Source organism: Pleurodeles waltl, chromosome 7, assembly GCF_031143425.1.
Source record: "Pleurodeles waltl isolate 20211129_DDA chromosome 7, aPleWal1.hap1.20221129, whole genome shotgun sequence".
NCBI classification, from domain to species: Eukaryota; Metazoa; Chordata; class Amphibia; order Caudata; family Salamandridae; genus Pleurodeles; species Pleurodeles waltl.
Genome location: NC_090446.1, coordinates 12,490 through 34,399, shown reverse-complemented (window position 1 = coordinate 34,399; position 21,910 = coordinate 12,490). Strand labels below are relative to the sequence as shown.

The window sequence follows — 21,910 nt, the reverse complement described above, 5'->3', positions numbered from 1 at the left end:
GGGTCTTGTGGGGTCACAACCCGATGCTCAAGGTTGTACAGGGGTTTTGTGGTCCAATGCATGAGGCCAGTGAGGACCATCAGGCTTCCCAAAGCCAGGGGCCATGCTTCTGACTAGCATCAAAATACGCTTAACTCACTTTGCTCTGCGGGCTGTGTAACTGAACAGAGGACAGGTGGCCATCTTCTAAATGCCTGGTGCTCTTGTGTCAAGGAATAACCCATTATTCAAGGAATAAGTGACTGTAGGAAAGTACCATCTTGTCTGGCATGTTACCCCCATTTTTACTTGTGTGTCAGTTTTTTTTTTTTGCCTGTGTCACTGGGATCCTGCTAGCCAGGACCCCAGTGCTCATAGTTTGTGGCTTAAATGTGTTCCCTGTGTGGTGCCTAACTGTATCACTGAGGCTCTGCTAACCAGAACCTCAGTGTTTATGCTCCCTCTGCTTTTAAAATTGTCACTGCAGGCTAGTGACCATTTTCACCAATTCTAATTGGCACACTGGAACGCCCTTATAATTCCCTAGTATATGGTACCTAGGTACCCAGGATATTGGGGTTCCAGGAGATCCCTATGGGCTGCAGCATTTCTTCTGCCACTCATAGGGAGCTCAGACAATTCTTACACAGGACTGCCACTGCAGCCTGAGTGAAATAACGTCCACGTTATTTCACAGCCATTTTACACTGCACTTAAGTAACTTATAAGTCACCTATATGTCTAACCATCACTTAGTAACTTTGCACCTAACCTTCACTAAGTGTGAGGGCACCCTGATAGTAGCCGAGGTGCCCCCACATTGTTCAGGGCAATTTTCCCGGACTTTATGAGTGCGGGGACACCATTACACGCGTGCACTACATATAGGTCAATACCTTTATGTAGCTTCACAATGGTAACTCCAAACATGGCCATGCAACATGTCTAAGATCATGGAATTGTCCCCCCAAGCCAAATCTGGTATTGGGGTGCCTATCCCATGCATCCCCAGGGCTCCAACATGGATCCCGGGTACTGCCAAACTAGCTCTCTGGGGTTTTCGCTGCAGCTACTGCTGCTACCAACCCTTAGACAGGTTTCTCACCTCCTGATGTCTGGGCAGCTCAGTCCCAGGAAGGCAGAGCAAAGATTTCCTCTGAGAGAAGGTGTTACACCCTCTTCCTTTGGAAATAGGTGTTAAGGGCTGGGGAGGAGTAGCCTCACCCAGCCTCTGGAAATGCTTTGAAGGGCACACAGATGGTGCCCTCATTGCATAAGCCAGTCTACACCAGTTCAGGGAGCCCCCAGCCCCTGCTCTGGTGTGAAACTGGACAAAGGAAGGGGGAGAGACTACTCCCCTGTCCAGCACCACCCCAGGGGTGGTGCCCAGAGCTCCTCCATTGTGTCCCAGACCTCTGCTATCTTGAATGCAGAGGTGTGGGGGCACAATGGATACCTCTGAGTGGCCAGTGCCAGCAGGTGTTGTCAGAGACCCCTCCTGCTAGGCTCTTACCTGGTTAGGTAGCCAATCCTCCTCTGAGGGCTATTTAGGGTCTCTCCTGTGGGTTTCTCATCAGATAACGAATACAAGAGCTCACCAGAGTTCCTCTGCATCTCCCTCTTCGACTTCTGCCAAGGATCGACCGCTGACTGCTCCAGGACGCCTGAAAAACTGCAACAAAGTAGCAAGATGACTACCAGCAACATTGAAGTGCCTAATCCTGCCGGCTTTCTCGACTGTTTCCTGGAGGTGCATGCTCTGAGGGCTGTCTGCCTTCACCCTGCACTGGAAGCCAAGAAGAAATCTCCCGTGGGTCGACGGAATTTTCCCCCTGCTTACGCAGGCACCAAACTTCTGCATCACTGGTTTTCTGGATCCCCTCTCACCTTGATGTGCGTGGTCCCTGGAACACAGGAGCTGGATCCAAGTGACCCCGACAGTCCAGTGGTCCTTCTGTCCAAATTTGGTGGAGGTAAGTCCTTGCCTCCCCATGCCAGACGGTAATCCTGTGTACTGCGTGATGTGCAGCTGCTAGGGCTTCTGTGCACTTTTGCAAGGATTCCTTTGTGCACAGCACAGCCCAGGTCCCCAGCACTCCGTCCTCCATTGCTCAACTCGCTAAGTTGTCCACCAGCTTTGTGGGACCCTCTTTTGTTGTGTTGAGACGACCGCCATGCTCCGATTTCTTGAATGCCTGTTCAAATGCTTCTGAGGATACTGCCTGCTTCTGCGTGGGCTCTCTATGTTGCTGAGCACCACCTCCTGGTCCTTCCTGGGCCCGGGCAGGACCCATTATTTTCAACCACGACTCCTGCAGCTAGCAAGGCTTATTTGCGGTCTTTGTGCATGGAAACAACTCTGCATCCTCCAGCACACTGTCTGACATCTTCTGACCAAAGGAGAAGTTCCTGGCACCTTCCGTTGTTGCAGGATCTTCGACTTGTTCCACCCAGAGGAAGCCCTTTTAAACCTTCATTCAGGGTTTAGTGGGCTCCTGCCCCTCCGGGCACTTGCATGACTCTTGAGCTTGGTCCCCTTCCTTTGCAGGTCCTCAGGTCCAGGAATCCGTCTTCAGTGCTTTGCAGTCAGTTATTGCCTTTGCATAATCCCCTATCTAGACCTTATTGTCTTTCTGGGGTAGTAGGGTAACTTTACTCCTACTTTTTAGGGTCTTGGGTGGGGTATCTTGGACACCCTTAGCGTTTTCTTACACTCCCAGCGACCCTCTACACCTGGGGTCCATTCGTGGTTCGCATTCCATTTTTGGAGAATGTGGTTTGTGTTGCCCCTAGGCCTATTGTCTCCTATTGCATTCTATTGCGTTCTACAGTGTTTGCACTTCTTTTCTAACTGGTTACTTACCTGTTTTGGTTTGTGTGTATGTTTTGTGTATTTTACTTGCCTCCTAAGGGAGTATATCCTCTGAGATATTTTTGGCATATTGTCACTAAAATAAAGTACCTTTATTTTCAATAACTCTGAGTATTGTGTTTCTTATGATATAGTGCTATATGATATAAGTGGTATAGTAGGAGCTTTGCAAGTTTCCTAGTTCAGCCTAAGCTGCTCTGCTAGAGCTACCTCTATCAGCCTAAGCTGCTAGAACACTACTAATCTACAAATAAGGGATAGCTGGACCTGTCACAAGGTGTAAGTACCACAAGGCACCCATTATAAGCCAGGCCAGCCTCCTACAGTGACTACAGGGTTTTTACTCACAGTTAGATCAGAACTTCCTTCTGACGAAGCTGACCACCTCAGACAGATAAGTGCCTCTATCAACATTTTCTAGGTAGATACAAAGGGCGGCTAAGCAACCCCTGATGCACTGGTATTAGGAGCTCATACTAAGTCTACTCAACCACAACCCATCAATGTTTCAGGAGTTCGTACTATCCAGAGTTCGAGTGTGTGCCCACTCAGGTGCATTTTATCTACTCTCTCCTCTTCAGTTTGCCACCTTCCTTCAACTGTTTTTCTTAAGTGTGTCTCTTTAGTGTTTGAGTTACCATGTTTGTTATTGTCCTGATTGGTCTGAAGTATGTTGGAGGTTCTCGTTCTTTGGCTAAAGATCTGAGAGTATGAGGTGTTCACAGCACTACTACAGGGGTTATGACTAGGCATGTCTTCTCTTAAAGTTTCTCTCATGCATTAACCCATCTCCATTTGCTCTCATCCTGCAGGTTGGATGGAAGGTACACGCCTCTCTGATGGTGAGCATGGTTGGTTCCCAGTAGAGAATGTGGAAGACATTTCCAATAAGCATGTGCGCCTGCGCAACTTGAAGGAGGAGCAACGTGTCCAGCATGCCCGGGCCAAGTTAATACCGCCTCCCCACCGGAGATAGCAGGCATTACCTGCCCCATCACATGCACAATGTCCAGGGCTGGCGCCTGAGTAATGTTGGGTGAGAACAGGATAATCACTCCAAGCGCTGTTTGTTGACCTCTGGGACCTTGAGGTCTCATTCTTATGCTGCTTGCAGACAGTAGCACAATGTTGTGAAGACATTTCGCCTCTGATGGTCACTTCCTCCGGACAGTGAGTGGTCAGTAGATCAATAAGGATGCTGCTTGTCTTCTGAGATGGTCCCACTTTGTCTCATGACTCCATGCTGGTCAAACATATTGCCTCCGATTGTCAGTTTTCAGCAGTAAATGATCCCTTCATCCATGGTGGTGCTGCCTGTCTTCAGATGTCTCACACCTGACCTCACCTTGGCCAAATCCCATGCTGGTGAGACATCTCACCTCTGACAATCAATTCTTCTGGATAGCAAACCCACAGGGTTAACACTCTCCCCTTTTGGAATGACCCTTGCTTTCTGGAATGCTTTAATCTCCCCTTAAGTAGCAAAGGTTGCGGGAGAAACGGGCAGAGTCCCTGCTGTGTGACTTTGTGACATTCTACAGCATAGACACGGTAACTGTGCTCATGGGGCGTTGCACAGGTAGACCTAATTTATGGCTTGTGATCAAAAAACGTTTACATGCACTAAAGTCAACACTTCCTCTGGCACTTCCTCCAGTGAACAGTCATCCTCCCCTATCCACCCTCCTGAGAAACCAAAGATCAAAGGGACCGCATCTCACCCAGAGAAGGTGGCCTCCCTGCCAATAATGGACTTTGTACATAAATTTATGATGTAAACCTTAACAAAATGTTCAAATGAAACTACTTTTCATACGGTAAGGTATGAGTGTCATTAAATGACTATTAAAGGAAGACTTGGGTGTAGCCGGATGCACAAATTCCCTTTTTGTAAATATGAAATGAACCCCTATGAAAAGCATTATTGCGAGATTTGCTGAAAAAGCGTTTTTGCCATCACTCTCCTGTTTCCCATCTCTGCGGGCCAGGTTAACAAGCTACATTTTTTAGTAAGTTTACTCTTATCAGTAAGTTTACTTTTTGACACATTGCACTTCTTTAGCAACTTACCCTTTTGTAGTAAGTCCAGCACCACACATGGCGAATTACTGGTACTGTAACACCCTGCCATTCATAATAAAACCCCAAAGGAAAGAATGCCCCTCTGCAACCATCAGCTCCCCAACACCACGCAGTCTGTATTCTGGATTCAGGCCCAACCACAGCACTGACTCAGTACTCATTGCCACCACAGGTGACATCCGCATGATCCTTGACAGCAAAGACACAGCAGCCCTCATTCTCCTGGACCTCTCTGCAGCATTTTACATGGTCTCTCTCACCCCATCCTCATCAGGTGCCACCACGAGATTGGCATCCAAGGACCTGCTCTCTGTTGGATCTGCTCAGTTTCACTGGATAGAACACAAGTGGTCAGCCTGGCACCTTACTCTTTGGAAGCCCACAAACTCACAACACTGTACATCCTGAAGTCCACAAACAAACGTAACATTAAAACACACGCTATGCTCTACACCCTGAGGTACACAACCATTACTAGCATTAAAAATATACTACAAGATATACAAAACTGGACACCCTGAGTTGCTCTCCAAGGTGCACAGCATGGTACGTGCTGATGTAAACAGTCATAACTAGCATTAGAGAGTATACCCTGAGGTATACAACATGCATGGCCCACCCTGCAGAACACAGCCATAACTAGCATTACATCCTGAGGTATACAACATGGTATATCCTGATGTACACAGCTAAAACAAGCACTCTGACGTATACAACACTGTGCACCCTTGAAATCACCTCCGTGACTGGCATTACAGAGTGCATTCTGAGATGTATAACCTGGTGCGCACTGGCACTTGCAGTCATGACCAGCATTACATAGTACACTCTTAGGAACATTGTCATAACTTGCTTCAGACAGTACCCTTTCAGGTACACAATATTATGAATGCTCATAGCATTACATTGAGCATCCTTAGATATATGTCATATTATCATTGCACGACAAATCTTGAGGTATACAGTCCTGAGGAGCATTACACAGCACATCCTAGTATTATGAGGTATACACAATTTACTAACTGGGGTACACAGAAATCCCTTTACATGGCACATCTTGAGGTACTTGGTCATAATAACATTCCACCCCTAGGTACACTGACTTTGCTCCTGGAGGTATACAATACAACACACCCAGAGGTACTCAGCCAAAACTGTCATTAAAAGGGTGCATTCTGAGGTACACAGCCGAAACTAGAAATTCTACACTGTGCACACACTTATACAGCACTGTAAATCGAGGGGTGTAGAACTCACACTTCACACCCTGAAGGACACAGCTGAAACTAGAAATATACGCTATGCAAGACTTATACAGAACTGTACACCCCGGGGTGTACAACTCACACTTCGCACTCTGAAGTACACAGCCAAAACTTGAAATATGTACTGTGCGAGACGTATACAGCACTGTGCACCCTGGGGTGTACAACTCACGCTTCCACTCTGAGGTACACAGCTGAAACTAGAAATATACACTATGCGAGATGTATACAGCACTGTACACCCTGGGGTATACAACTCACACTTCACACTCTGAGGTACACAGCCAAAACTAGACATATGCACTGTGCGCAGATGTATATAGCACTGTGCACCCTGGGGTATACAACTCACACTTCACACTCTGAAGTACACAGCCGAAACTAGAAATATGCACTGTGTGCGGACGTATACAGCACTGTGCACCCCAGGGTGTACAACTCACACTTCACACTCTGAAGCACACAGCCAAAACTAGAAGTACACACTATGCAAGCTGTATACAGCACTGTGCACCCTGGGGTGTACAACTCACTCTTCACACTCTGAAGTACACAGCCAAAACTAGAAATATGCACTGTGCGCAGATGTATACAGCACTGTGCACCCTGGGGTATACAACTCACTCTTCCACTCTGAAGTTCGCTGCCAAAACTAGAAATTCTACACTGTGCGCAGACGTATACAGCACTGTGCACCCTGGGGTATACAACTCACACTTCACACTCTGAAGTACACAGCTTGTAGGAGGCTGGCCTGGCTTATAGTGTGTACCTGATGGTACTTACACCTTGTGTGAGGTCCAGTTATCCCTTATTAGTAGATTAGTAGTGTTCTAGTAGCTTAGGCTGATAGAGGTAGCCATAGCAGAGCAGCTTAGGCTGAACTAGGAGACGTGCAAAAGTCCTACTATACCACTTATGCATAAGAAACACAATACTCAGGGTTACTAAAAATAATGGTACTTTATTTTAGTGACAATGTGCCAAAAAATATCTCCGAGGATATACTCCTTTAGGAGGTAAGTAAAATACACAACATATACACACAAACCAAAATCAGGTAAGTAAAGCAGTCAGAAAGTAGTGCAAACACTGTAGAATACAATAGGATGCAACAGGCCTAGGGGCAACACAAACCATATACTAAGAAAGTGGAATGGAAATCATGAGTGGACCTCTAGGCTAGTGTAGTGTGTAGAGGGTCACTGGGGGTTTAAGAAAACACTAAGGGTGTTTAAGATACCCCACCTCAAGACCCTGAAAAGTAGGAGTAAAGTGCTACTACTTCCCCAGAAACACACTAAACTTGTGATAGAGGATTTTGCAAAGACCACAACAGACTGCAAAGCACTGAAGACGGATTCCTGGTTCTGAGGACCTGCAAAGAAAGGGGACCAAGTCCAAGAGTCATGAAAGTGTCCGGGGGCAGGAGCTCACTAAATCCCGGATGAAGATGCAAAATGGCTGCCTCTGGATGGAAGAAGCTGAAGATTCTGCAACAACGGAAGGTGCCAGGAACTTCTGTTTTGGTCAGAAGATGTCCCACAGCGTGCAAAGGATTGTGGGATGTGTTTTATAATATTGTGGATGGTGTGGGTTTCAAACTTGCCAATGTATGCATTTCTTACTGTTGTCCACTTGCCGCCCGTGGCAGTCCGTACCGCCAATGGTCATTCGGATTCCACTGACCGCCGCAGTGATTTGTGCTTCATTATTTGGAGGGTGAGGTGTTTGTTTGCTCGGCGGTGGCGGGGTGGGAGGTCCAGCATTTCTGCTGACATGGTCCTGGTGGTTACTGGTGGCAGGGAGAGTTTTGTCAGTTTCAGATTTTTGCATCATTATATGGTGGGTTTCTGTTCACCGCTGTAGGAAGTTGGCTCTGTATGTACTATTTCAAAGTAAGAAATAGCATGCACAGAGTCCAAGGGTTCCCCTTAGAGGTAAGATAGTGGCAAAAAGAGATAATTCTAATGCTCTATTTTGTGGTAGTGTGTTCGAGCAGTAGGCTTATCAGAGGGTAGTGTTAAGCATTTGTTGTTCACACACAGGCAATAAATGAGGAACACACACTCAAAGACAATATCAGGCCAATAGGTTTTTATATAGAATAATATCTTCTCTTAGTTTATTTTAAGAACCACAGGTTCAAGATTTACAAACAATACTTTAAATGAAAGGTATTTCATTCAGGTATCTTAGGAACTTTGAATCATCACAATAGCATGTATAGTTTTGGCAAAAATGGCAATAAGCTATTTTAAAATTGGACAGTGCAAAATTCAACAGTTCCTGTGGGAGGTAAGTATTTGTTAGTTTCACAGGTAAGTAAAGCACTTACAGGGTTCAAATTGGGTCCAAGGTAGCCCACCGTTGGGGGTTCAGGGCAACCCCAAAGTTACCACACCAGCAGCTCAGGGCCGATCTGTGCAGAGGTCAAAGTGGTGCCCAAAATGCATAGGCTTCAATGGAGATAGGGGTGCCCCGGTTCCAGTCTGCCAGCAGGTAAGTACCCGTGACTTCGGAGGGCAGACCAGGGGGGGTTTTGTAGGGCAGTGGGGGGGGGGGACACAAGTCAGCACAAAAAGTACACCCTCAGCGGCGCGTAGCGGGCAGGTGCTGAGTGCAAACAGGCGTCGGGTTTGCAATAGGTTTCAATGGGAGACCCAGGGGTCTCTTCAGCGATGCAGGCAGACAAGGGGGGCTCCTCGGGGTAGCCACCACCTGGGCTAGGGAGAGGGCCACCTGAGGGTCGCTCCTGCACTGGAGGTCGGATCCTTTAGGTCCTGGGAGCTGCGGGTGCAGTGTGTTTCCCAGGCGTCGGCTTCTTTGAAGCAGGCAGTCGCAGTCGGGGGGAGCCTCTGGATTTCCTCTGCAGGCATCGCTGTGGGGGCTCAGGGGGGTCAACTCTGGCTACTCACGGGCTCGCAGTCGCCGGGGAGTCCTCCCTGTAGTGTTGGTTTTCCGCAGGTCGAGCTGGGGGCATCGGGTGCAGAGTGGAAAGTCTCATGCTTCCGGCAGGAAACATGTGGTCTTTAAAAGTTGCTTCTTTGTTGCAAAGTTGCAGTTTCTTTGCAACAGGGCCACTGTCCTTGGGAGTTCTTGGTCCTTTTAGATGCAGGGTAGTCCTCTGAGGCTTCAGAGGTCGCTGGACCCTGGTGGACGCGTCGCTGTTGCAGTTATTCTTGAAGTGGGGAGACAGGCCGGTAGGGCTGGGGCCAAAGCAATTGGTGTCTCCGTCTTCTCTGCAGGGCTTCAGGTCAGCAGTCCTTCTTCGTCTTCAGGTTGCAGGAATCTATCTTGCTAGGTTCTGGGGGGCCCTAAATACTCAATTTAGGTGGGTGTTTACATCTGGGGGGTGAGTAGCCAATGGCTACTAGACCTGAGGGTGGCTACACCCTCTTTGTGCCTCCTCCCTGAGGGGAGGGGGGCACATCCCTAATCCTATTGGGGGAATCCTCCATCTGCAAGATGGAGGATTTCTAAAAGTCAGAGTCATCTCAGCTCAGGACACCTTAGGGGTTGTCCTGACTGGCCACTGACTCCTCCTTGTTTTTCTCATTATCTCCTCCGGCCTTGCCGCCAAAAGTGGGGCCGTGGCCGGAGGGGGCGAACATCTCCACTAGCTGGGATGCCCTGTGGCGCTGTAACAAAGGAGGTGAGCCTTTGAGGCTCACCGCCAGGTGTTAGAGCTCCTGCAGGGGGAGGTGAGAAGCACCTCCACCCAGAACAGGCTTTGTTTCTGTCCACAGAGTGACAAAGGCACTCTCCCCATGTGGCCAGCAACATGTCTGGTGTGTGGCAGGCTGGCAAAAAATAGTCAGCCCACACTGGAAGTCAGGTATGTTTTCAGGGGGCATCTCTAAGATGCCCTCTGGGTGTATTTCACAATAAAATGTACACTGGCATCAGTGTGCATTTATTGTGCTGAGAAGTTTGATACCAAACTTCCCAGTTTTCAGTGTAGCCATTATGGTGCTGTGGAGTTCGTGTATGACAGACTCCCAGACCATATACTCTTATGGCTACCCTACACTTACAATGTCTAAGGTTTTGCTTAGACACTGTAGGGGCATAGTGTTCATTCACCTATGCCCTCACCTGTGGTATAGTGCACCCTGCCTTAAGGCCTGTTAGAGGGGTGACTTACCTATGCCATAGGCAGTGTGAGGTTGGCATGGCACTCTCAGGGGAGTGCCATGTCGACTTAGTCATTTTCTCCCCACCAGCACACACAAGCGGGCAAGCAGTGTGTCTGTGCTGAGTGAGGGGTCCCCAGGGTGGCATAAGACATGCTGCAGCCCTTAGAGACCATCCCTGGCATCAGGGCCCTTGGTACCAGGGGTACCAGTTAGAAGGGACTTACCTGGATGCCAGGGTGTGCCGATTGTGGAGACAAAGATACAGGTTAGGGAAAGAACACTGGTCCTGGGGCCTGGTTAGCAGGCCTCAGCACACATTCAAATCATAACTTGGCATCAGCAAAGGCAAAAAGTCAGGGGGTAACCATGCCAAGGAGGCATTTCCTTACAACCGCCAATGGTGGTCTTCTGTTCGCCGTCATCACGACGGTCGACAGTGTTTACCGCTGTGTTCATAATGAGGGCCTATGTCTAAGAATCAACAGAGACACAGCAGAAGCATATTTGCTCATGCATATGTTCTCACTTGTAATATAATGCATCCTGCCTTAGGGCTGAAAGGCTTGCTCTAGGGTGATTTAGAGTTTTACTAGCAGTGTTTTTTGGACCTGGCACACAAGTGTATGCCATGTCGTGTTTTCACTTTTAGAAGCACCCTTTCATGCAGCGTGCAATGGCACACTGCATAAGTTTGTTGCTGGATCCCTTAGAGTGGCACAAGTTGTGCTGCATTTCTTAGAGGCCCTTTTTAGTACCCAGTCATACCCTGACTAGCCAATGGTAGCATTTACTAGGGACTTACAGAGGTGCTAAAGGGCCTGGTCATTTGAAAATCAAGTGACCAAGTATTTTGTTTTGGGGGGAGTAAGACTGCCACTCGGGGCTTGGTTAACAGGAACCCTGTGCACTTCAGTCAAAGTTGGATCAAAAAATAAGGCAGAAAATTGGGGGGTGGCTTCCTACACACACTCAAGAAGGAATTTGAGACAATTGTTTAGAAAAATAGTTATTTGGTTCATATTATGTTTTAACACCAGAATGCTTTGAAAGAGATGAGTACTTTTGCAGTTTTTATAACTATTTAGCAAGTAACACTTTTACTCAAATGCACTTTTACGCGGTAAAGGTTCCAAAGTACTTTTTACTGCAAAGAGGCCCTTGTAATCAATTCACAGGGGTCTCCTGATTGTAGTAGGGCGCTAGGGGTGCAAAGTCACAAGCAAGGCCACTGATAGTTTTACCTGCTCAGCGGTGTCTGGGTCCAGTGGTGCTGGTTGAGTGGGTTTATTGCACAGTTGACGATGAGGGAGGGCTACTAGAAAAGGAATGCAGATGGGGATAAGTCTGGGAGCTCCCAACGGGGGACTTGGTCAGTGGGGCTTCTGGGAGCAGAGGAAGATCAGTGGAGGTCGTGGAGCTGGACCAGGGCGCTCAGATGGAGTGAGTCTTTAGCAGCAATGTTCCTGCGTCAAGTCACCCACTGTTCTTTGGGTGACCTGAAGAGAGAGAGACAAGATAATGTAACTGGACAACTCTGAAGGATGTCCTCTGTGATGCTGATGTCTCTCAGCGGCAGATCTTCGGATGTGCTGGTGGACTACGGGATCAATCTCAAGAAGCCTTGGTTGTCACAAGGGGTCTGGTACCCCTGGTGCTGGTCCAGCTTGGCTCTGGATGACCCTGATATCTAAGAAATCAGCATTATGGGACAGTGTTATGACCACTCCCCCTCAGAAAGTGGTCATATAGGGGGTGTAGCCACCCCATTGGCTGCTACTCTACGTGCCCCTAAACTGAGTATTTAGGTTTCCCCGACACTAGAAGAACAGATTGATCTGACAGAAGGAAGTAGAGGACACAGAAACTGAAGGAGCGAGAATTGTGGATAACTGGTGAACTTTTGGTGCAAAACCCTCAACAATTGTGACATCATGACTCGTCCTGCAGCTGTGGGAACTCCAAAAGCGTCTGAGGTTCTCCAGCACTTTGCCAGCGCATCAGCATCTCCTTTGGAGTTGAGGAGCCACTTCCCTGCAGGCACCCAACTGCAAAGTTCAGATCACTGCTCTCCTGACCACCAGGTCCACCGACTTGACAGCCATCCAGGAGGAGGTCAGCATGCTCCAAGAGGCCAGTCCTGTGTCTCCACCAAGTGAGAAGACACCAGCATAAGCCAAAGCTGAGCTAGGCCAATACTTGGGGGTAGCAGACACCTTGAGACACCCAAGGCCTATTGGGGCCCATTCTGGACTCCGAAAGCACATCCAAACACCTGCTGGCGAGAGATGTTGGCACCACATAGGACATCCTTCACATTTGGCCAGCTGCATTGTTTTCTCCCCCTCTGCAGGTCATCCAAAGAATAGTGGCCGTCTTGATGCAGGAGCACCACAGTTAAAGATCCTCTGCACTCAAGCCCCCCGGCCCGTGACTTCACACGGTTTCTCCCTTGGTCCCAGGACAACCACCAACAAGCCCCCTTCTAGGAGCTCTGGACTTGTCCCCAAATCACCCTTACTTTCTTATTTCCTGGTGGCCACCCTCATAGTCAACTGTGCAGTGCGTAGCAAACTCGACTCGACCAGCACCACTGCACCCAGACACCTCTGGGCAGGTAAAACTGTTTCAGTGATCTTGCTTGTGACTTTGCATCTCTAGCACCTCACTACTGTCAGGGGACCCCTGTGAACTGATTGCAAGGACCACTTTGCAGTAAATAGTACTTTGGAACCTTGACTGCGTAAAAGTGCGTTTGAGTAAACATTGTAAGTTACTTGTGATTTTAAACAAAAAGTGCAATAGTACTTGTCCTCTTGAAATTATTCTGGTATTGAAAGAGAAATTATACAAAATAGCTATTTTTCTAAACAATTGGTCTTGAGTTCCTTCTTGAGTGTTTCTCATTTACCGTGTGTCTCATTTACTAACTGCATTTTCAAAAAATGCTTAGCACTACCTTCTGATCAGCCTAACTGGTAGCCCATGCTGCCACAAAAGAGAGCTTTTGGGGTTGTTGTTTTTACCACTGTAAACCAATAAGGGTTTCCTGTGCTATCTGCATAGTGTACCCCTACGTTTGGTAGAGGTCATAGGTAGCCAGATTCCTACAGTTGTTGAAGATGGGCTCAACCCAGGCTGTCGTCTCCACTCTGCAGACTACGGCAGACATCCTGCATTTGCTAAGGGTTCACTGTAATCTTGCTAAAGTCACACCTGACTCTCTCTCAGATGCTCCCTTTCATCTGGTCTGTTCTGGACACAGTGCAGTTTTGGGCTTTTCCTCCCAAGAAGCAAGTCCAGGTTATTCAGACACTGATACCAATGTTTCAGCCTCTATCCTGGATTTCTAGGAGAATGTCTCTCAGGCTTCTGTACCTCATGGTCTCCTGCATCCTGCGTGCAACACATTCCAGATGATATATGCAAGCTTTGCAGTTGGCCCTGAAGTCCCACTGGGCGCATCATCAGGGGAATCTCTCCCACATGGTCCAGATCTTGGAGGGAACTGCAAAAGTCCTGCAGTGGGGGCTAAGAAACTGCAATTCGGTCAGAGGCAGAGCCCTCTGCCTTTCCCAACCAGATCTGAAAGTAGTGAATGATGCGTCACTCCTGAGACGGGTGGCCATCTGTGAAAGGTGGAGATGAGGACTGTGGTCTCTGGCAGAATCTGGACTCTACATCAACTTGCTCGACCTCCGAGTGCGACTGGCATTAAAAGTGTTCTTACTTTCCATCAAGGGAAGGCTTGTGCAGTTGTTCACAAACAAAACCATCACCATGTGGTACTGCAACAAACAGCGCAGGCTGGGGTTGTTGACCCTTTGTCAAGAGGCCCTGCCTCTCTGTAGATGGCTGGAGCAGCAGGGCATATCCCTGGTTCAACACCTGTCGGTTTACCTGAACGCCAGGGTGGTCGAACTCAGCTGCTGATGCCTAACATCACGAGTGGTGTCTCCATCTGGATGTGGCGCAAGGTCTGTTTCAGCAGGTGGGGATAGTCTTGGTTAGATCTGTTCTTCTGCAAAGAGAACATGCAATGTCAGCAGTTTCGCATGCTAGAGGTTCCATGGCGGCTATGGCTCAGAGATGCTTTTCATCTTGAGTGGAACTCAGGCCTTCTGTGCGCCTTCCCACCCATACTACACCAGCCCAGAGTTCTCAAGAAGATGAGGACTGACCAGGCCCAAGTAGTCCTTGTTTCTCCGGACTGGGCAATGAGGGTCTGGTATGCTTGAGCATCGTTCCTCCAATCAGGCTGCCCTTTTGGGAGGATCTTCAGTTACAGCAGCAGGGAAGGGTCCTCCGTCCAACTCTCCACCTTCTGATGTGGAGATTGTGTGGCAACAGTTGACAGTTTTCAATCTTCTTCCCGAAGTCTGTATTGTCATTCTGGTAGCCAGGCAACCCATTACCAAGACTGTATATGTCTGCTGATGGAACAGATTGGTAAATTATTGTACAGAAAAGTCAAAAAACCCTATTTCTGCCTCTCTCTCTGGTGTTCCTCTCTTTATTCTCGTCCTTGCCCAGCGGGGGCTCTGCTCTGGGTACTCTTAAGGGTTACCTTTCTGCTCTATCTGCTTTCTTGCGACTGCCTGGCCAACCCTTTTTATTTAAGTCACCTATTGTAAATGGATTCCTAACAGGACCTGTAGGTTTCCCCCTTTGCTGCTCATTATGCCTTAGTGGGACCATAATGTGGTTCTGCCCTTCTTAATGTGTGGTCTTCTCGAGCCTCTTCATAATTGTCCACTCCGGCTTTTCACCATCAAGACAGCCTTAATAGTGGCAATTTCATCTGCCCGGAGGGTGAGTGAGATGCTGGCTTTGTCACCCAAGTCTCCATTTCGGTCTGTTTGCTAAGACAAACTGGTTCTTTGCACTAAGGCATCTTTCTTCCCGAAAGTGGTGGCTTGATTTCATGTGATACAATCTATCACCTTGCCAAGTCCTCTGTTTTTCCAGTGACTGCTGTTCTTTGTCTTTCTCTGGTTCCCAGGTAGACGATTCAGTATTCCTGTTATCAGAGGGACACCGTAATACTGAATTTAGAGGTTTTTATGGGAGTGTATGTTAATAGCTAAAGGACTACTTACCCCTGCGGCAACTTAACCCACTAAATGACCACTTCCTGTGGAGAGTGGGCATATTCCTGACCCAGAGCTCCTAGTTTCACATAAAACAGTATTTCCCAAACTTTTTTTTTTACCCGTGGCTCCCGTGACTTAGTAGCCATTGACCACGGCTTCCCGTTATGCCTCTTTTTTTTTTTGACGGGTGGGTGATGTAAGCTGGGCCTTGGGAGCACTTCCACTTTTCTCCCTGAAAATATTTGGGATGAACCTGATAAAAGGCTTCGGCGACAGGGACTGGTCTTGATTGACTTGGAATACGCACTGCCAGTAATCTGCTGCTGCCGGCCAGTGCACAACATTTTTGTCACGCTCTTTCTGCCTGCCACAGCGCTTTCTCCTTTCTCCTGGCAGGATAAAAAAAAAGCATGTTAGAATTTTTGATAAAGGATTCTGCAGCACCACACTTGGAGGTCCGGCACATGACAATAGACCCGATTCAGGCCTCAAGGGGAGAAATAAAATCTCCTGTTTTTTATTTTTTTTAAATCTCCCTTTTTCTTCTTAAATGTTTGCATGTATGTGCTTTTATGATTACCCACTTTTCCTGAGTAGTTGCAGAACACGGACAGAAATAACACAGCATCACTGTCCTGATTTTGCCTGACTAAGAGAACATGCTCTTTATTTATTAGGCAAGCCATCACACGCTGGTCCAAACCATTCCAGATAAGGACAGCTGTGGCTTCCCTAACTCCCCCACATGGCATTCCCATATGGGTTACTTGGGGCCGCAAATGCACATTACAAAACCCTAACAAGTTTGATTTATTTGCACTGTGATTCTTTCTTTTTCATTTTACGTTCTAAACGTAGAGTTTTTAGAAAGGAGCCATATTGTAGTATGAAAGAGAAAGAATTGCAAGGCAAACTGCGTTTAATTTCAGCCAGTGGTTTCCGGTGTGGGGCACCAACACTTATTTTTGAGGGCTGGCTATTCTGCATCAGACATTTACTGTGAGGAAAAGACACATATGGGGAACATGGAGGAAGAGAAAAACAGAAAAGCGTCACAAAGGGTAAAAGTAGAAAGCTGCATGAGTGAGTTGAAGGAGTAGGGAGTGGCTGTAAATGGATTAAAAGGCCTGAGATGACTCGCAAATTTAAATGCAGCATTTGCGTCTTTCAAAAGAGAGCATTGGACAGCGGCACATTTTTATTTACAAATTGAGCACCGGCTTTCCCGTGAGGGGCACCGGCACTCATTTTTGAGCGCTGGCACTTAGTTTTCTGCATCAGGCATTTACTGCGAGCCAAAGACACATATGGGAAAGATGAGGGAAGAGAAGGACTGAAAAGCTCCACATTGGGAGAAAGCAGAAAGCTGCAAGAGTGTACTGAAGAGGCAGGGAGAGGCTGTAAATGGATTGAAGAGGCTCAAGATGGCTTTAGGGTTACATTTAGGCATTTATCTTTTTTAATGGTCCTGCTTAGCAAGGGCCCTGTGCACTTCAGTCAAAACACATCAGTAGCTGAAGCAAACACTTTAACGGCTTCCTTGTTGAAGTGTTGGCAGCCAAACACATTAAGCATGAGATTGGGACAGGTTGTGAACCTCTGCGTCCCTATATACACAAATTAGAATTTTATTTAATTTCTCTAAAACAACTGAATGAATTTACAACAAAACAAAAAAGGTTGCTTTCTGGACCAGGATTTACATGTCTGCCAAATTCTGTATAATTCTACCCAGTATTGTTGGCACTATTGCTGTTCAAAATCTCTAAGAAAAAATGAAAGCGGAAGCATGTTTTGGGATCCCCCTTTTTTGCTGCCCATCATGGACCGATCACCCCGAAACTTTCCAGACAGTAGCAGAGGTGACTGTCAAATTTGTCGGTAAAAATGTCATGAAAATTTGTCAAGCAGGGCCACAGATGTATGCAATTGTGTTACTTAATCTAGTGCTCATGTAAAGTGCTCTAATGCCCCTGACCCAAGTTCTTGTTATATAAAACTGCAAAAAATATGTAACTCAAATCTAACCCTAATGTTAAACCCGACCCTGATTTACACTACCTTCAATTCTGCATCACCTGTCTTGGACATTGTTCAACTTTCATCTATGCCTTCACCCTTTGCCTTATCCATCTTCTTTCCTCCTCCTCTCATGTAACATGTCTTTCTCCTCTCATTCATCTGTATTGTGGTTCTGGTTCATGCATTTTTCAGTTCATGCCCTGGTCCAATCTCTCATTGGTATTTTGCTCATTTGCCTTCTCTTAACCATTTTGTGCATCAGTGTGCATCTCATCTAGTGGGTGCTTAGATTTCCTCCTTCTGGTCTTGGTCGTCCTTCTTTTTTCATTACACGATATCACCTGCCTTGTGCCTCATCCCTTTTTCTCATCACTGTGTTTGCTCCCATCTCTCATCAGTCATTTGACCCTTGATCCCTGCTCTCAGCCTTTTGTAGTCCCATTTATCTCTCTCAACCGGGTTATGCCTTGCATCTCTCTCTCTCTCATTCCTTTAATGCTTCAGGGCCCTCTCCGCCATATAGTGCCTCAGACCCTATCCTTGTTTGGTCTTCTCATAACATCCCTCTGTTGTTCGACTAGTCCATTGCTGCCGTCTCTCATCCAGTTTCTCCTCTAGCAGGTGCCTACTCCACTCGGAAATAAAGATTGCACCTTATTTCATTCTGTTGTCCATGTTTAGCTTTGACCCCTTCTCTTAGCCTTGATCTTTACCAATCCCATTTGCTGACCTGTTCCCTTCTCTTCTGATTTGGGCCCTGGTCTCCTCTGTCATCTAGCTCAAGCTTTTATCTACTCTCTCATCCAGCTTGTGCTTCAAGCACCTTTGAGCTCTAGTTAGCACCATGCTTTTTGCACTTATTGAATCTTCTTTCTGATCTGGCTTGTGCCTCAATGCTTCTCTCATCCATCCTTTTGCCTTAGTCCCCTTCCTCCATACATCTTCTCTTGTCATCCTTCTTGTCCATTTTCTAGTGATCTGTGGCTTGCTTTCCTCTCATCTCATTTGTGTCTTGCTCGACTCTCATCTGGATTATCATTCTCCTTTCTTGTTCAGTGTATGGCAAGCCACCCTCTCTTCCTCTTGGGTCCTTGCTGCCTGGTCACCACCATCCTCCACCTCCGACCTATTTGTTACAGGAGGGTGTTTCTCTCCCCTTTCTTATCCATCTTATACCTCATTTAGCTTGAGCTTTGCTCTTCTTAATTGTCCAGTGTAGGAAGTTGGCTCTGTATATATTATTTCAAAGTAAGAAATAGTGTGCACAGAGTCCAAGGGTTCCCCTTAAAGGTAAGATAGTGGCAAAATTAGATAATTCTAATATTCTCTTTTGTGGGAGTGTGGTCGAGCAGTAAGCTTATCAGAGGGTAGTGTTAAGCATTTGTTGTACACACACACAGTCAATAAATGAGGATCACACACTCAAAGACTTACTCCAGGCCAATAGGTTTTTATATAGAAAAATATATTTTCTTAGTTTATTTTAAGAACCACAGGTTCAAGATTGGCATTAAACACTTTAAATGCAAGGTACTTCACTTAGATACTTTAGGAACTTTGAATAAAAGCAATATCATATACAGTCTTTGTAAAAATGGCAATAAGCTATTTTCAAAGTAGACACAGTGCAAAAATCAACGGTTCCTGGGGGAGGTAAGTAAAGGTTAGTTGTGAGGTAAGTAAAACACTTACAAGTCTCAGTCCTGGGGCATAGGCAGCCCAGCGTTGGGGGTTCAAGGCAACCCCAAAGTTACCACACCAGAAGCTCAGGGCCGGTCAGGTGCGGAGGTCAAAGAGGTGCCCAAAGCACATAGGTGCCTATGGAGAACAGGGGTTCTCCGGTTCCAGTCTGCCAGCAGGTAAGTACCTGTGTCCTCGGGGGGCAAACAAGGGGGGTTTTGTAGAGCACTGGGGGGGGGGCACAAGTAGGCACACAAAACACACCGTCAGCGGCAAAGGGGCAAAGCAGTGTGCAAAGCAGGTGTCGGGTTTCAGGTAGGAATCAATGGAGGGACCCGGGGGTCACTCTAGCGGTGCAGGCAGACACAGGGGCGGGTTTTTCTGGACAGCCACCACCTGAGCTAGGCAGAGGGTCGCCTGGTGGTCACTCCTGCACTGAAGTTTGGTTCCTTTAGGTCCTGGGGGCTCCGGGAACAGTGCTGGTTCCAGGCATCGGGTCCCTTGTTACAGGCAGTCGCGGTCAGGGGGAGCCTCCAGATTCTCTCTGCAGGCATCGCTGTGGGAGTCCAGGGGGGTCGTCTCTGGCTACTCCCGGTCTCGCAGTCCCCAGGGAGTCCTACCTGTGGTGTTTGCACCTGATGCCCCCGCCTCGGGATCCAGAGAACAGGGCATGAAGTCTCACTCTTCCGTCAGGGAACGTGTAGTCTTTGGAAGTTGCTTTGTTGTTGCAAAGAAGTAGCTGGTTTTGAGCAGGGCCGCTGCTCACAGGAGTTTCTTGGTCCTTTAGTCCAGGGCAGTCCTCTGAGGCTTCAGAGGTCGCTGGTCCCTGTTGGATGCATCGCTGCTTGCAGGTTTTCGATTTTGGAGACAGGCTGGTAGGGCTGGAGCCAAAGCAGTTGTCGTTGTCCGTCTTCTCTGCAGGCTTGTAGGTCAGCAGTCCTTCTTGTTCTTCAGATTGCAGGAATCTGATTTCCTGGGATCTGGGGTGCCCCAAATACTAAATTTAGGGGTGTGTTTAGGTCTGGGAGGGCAGTAGACAATGGCTACTGTCCTTGAGGGTGGCTACACCCTCTTTGTGCCTCCTCCCTGTGGGGAGGAGGGCCCATCCCTAATCCTATTGGAGGAATCCTCCAAACTCAAGATGGAGGATTTCTTAAGACTGGGGTCACCTCAGCTCAGGACACCTTAGGGGCTGTCCTGACTGGTGGGTGACTCCTCCTTCTTTTTCTCATTATTTCCTCCAGCCTTGCCACCAAAAGTGGGGGCAGTGGCCGCAGCGGGGGGCATCTCCACTAGCTGGGATGCCCTGGGGTGCTGTAACAAAAGGGGTGAGCCTTTGAGGCTCACCCCCAGGTGTGACAGTTCCTTCAGGGGGAGTTGAGAAGCACCACCACCCAGTACAGGCTTTGTTCCTGGCCACAGTGTGACAAAGGCACTCTCCCCATGTGGTTAGCAATATGTCTGGTGTATGGCAGTGTAGGAAAGTACCATCTTGCCTGGCATGTTACCCCCATTTTTCACTGTATATATGTTGTTTTAGTTGTATGTGTCACTGGGACCCTGTTCTCCAGGGCCCCAGTGCTCATAAGTGTGCCTGAATGTGTTACCTGTGTAGTGACTAACTGTCTCACTGAGGCTCTGCTAATCAGAACCTCAGTGGTTATGCTCTCTCATTTCTTTCAAATTGTCACTAACAGGCTAGTGACCAATTTTACCAATTTACATTGGCTTTCTGGAACACCCTTATAATTCCCTAGTATATGGTACTGAGGTACCCAGGGTATTGGGGTTCCAGGAGATCCCTATGGGCTGCAACATTTCTTTTGCCACCCATAGGGAGCTCTGACAATTCTTACACAGGCCTGCCACTGCAGCCTGAGTGAAATAACGTCCACGTTATTTCACAGCCGTTTTACACTGCACTTAAGTAACTTTTAAGTCACCTATATGTCTAACCTTTACCTGGTAAAGGTTAGGTGCAAAGTTACTTAGTGTGAGGGCACCCTGGCACTAGCCAAGGTGCCCCCACATTGTTCAGGGCCAATTCCCTGAACTTTGTGAGTGCGGGGACACCATTACACGCGTGCACTACATATAGGTCACTACCTATATGTAGCTTCACAATGGTAACTCTGAATATGGCCATGTAACATGTCTAAGATCATGGAATTGCCTCCTCTATGCCATCCTGGCATTGTTGGCACAATTCCATGATCCCAGTGGTCTGTAGCACAGACCCTGGTACTGCCAAACTGCCTTTCCTGGGGTTTCACTGCAGCTGCTGCCAACCCCTCAGACAGGTTTCTGCCCCCCTGGGGTCAAGCCAGGCTTGTCCCAGGATGGCAGAACAAAGGACTTCCTCTGAGAGAGGGTGTTACACCCTCTCCCTTTGGAAAATGGTGTGAAGGCAGGGGAGGAGTAGCCTCCCCCAGCCTCTGGAAATGCTTTCTTGGGCACAGATGTGCCCAATTCTGCATAAGCCAGTCTACACCGGTTCAGGGGACCCCTTAGCCCTGCTCTGGCGCGAAACTGGACAAAGGAAAGGGGAGTGACCACTCCCCTGACCTGCACCTCCCCTGGGAGGTGTCCAGAGCTCCTCCAGTGTGCTCCAGACCTCTGCCATCTTGGAAACAGAGGTGCTGCTGGCACACTGGACTGCTCTGAGTGGCCAGTGCCACCAGGTGACGTCAGAGACTCCTTCTGATAGGCTCCTTCAGGTGTTAGTAGCCTGTCCTCTCTACTAGGTAGCCAAACCCTCTTTTCTGGCTATTTAGGGTCTCT

General features: G+C 47.9%; 1 protein-coding gene across 1 annotated transcript in view; it reads left to right on the top strand.

Annotated features, from left to right (window-relative positions):
- Window positions 1-4,707, top strand: part of LOC138303481 (serine-rich adhesin for platelets-like) — a 194,773-nt gene extending 190,066 nt beyond the window's left edge. The window contains exon 15 of the mRNA XM_069242655.1: window positions 3,664-4,707. Coding sequence (XP_069098756.1) covers window positions 3,664-3,827 — 164 coding nt within the window. The 3' untranslated portion in view covers window positions 3,828-4,707. The remainder of the gene's footprint in view (window positions 1-3,663) is intronic.
- Window positions 4,708-21,910: the final 17,203 nt, after the last annotated feature.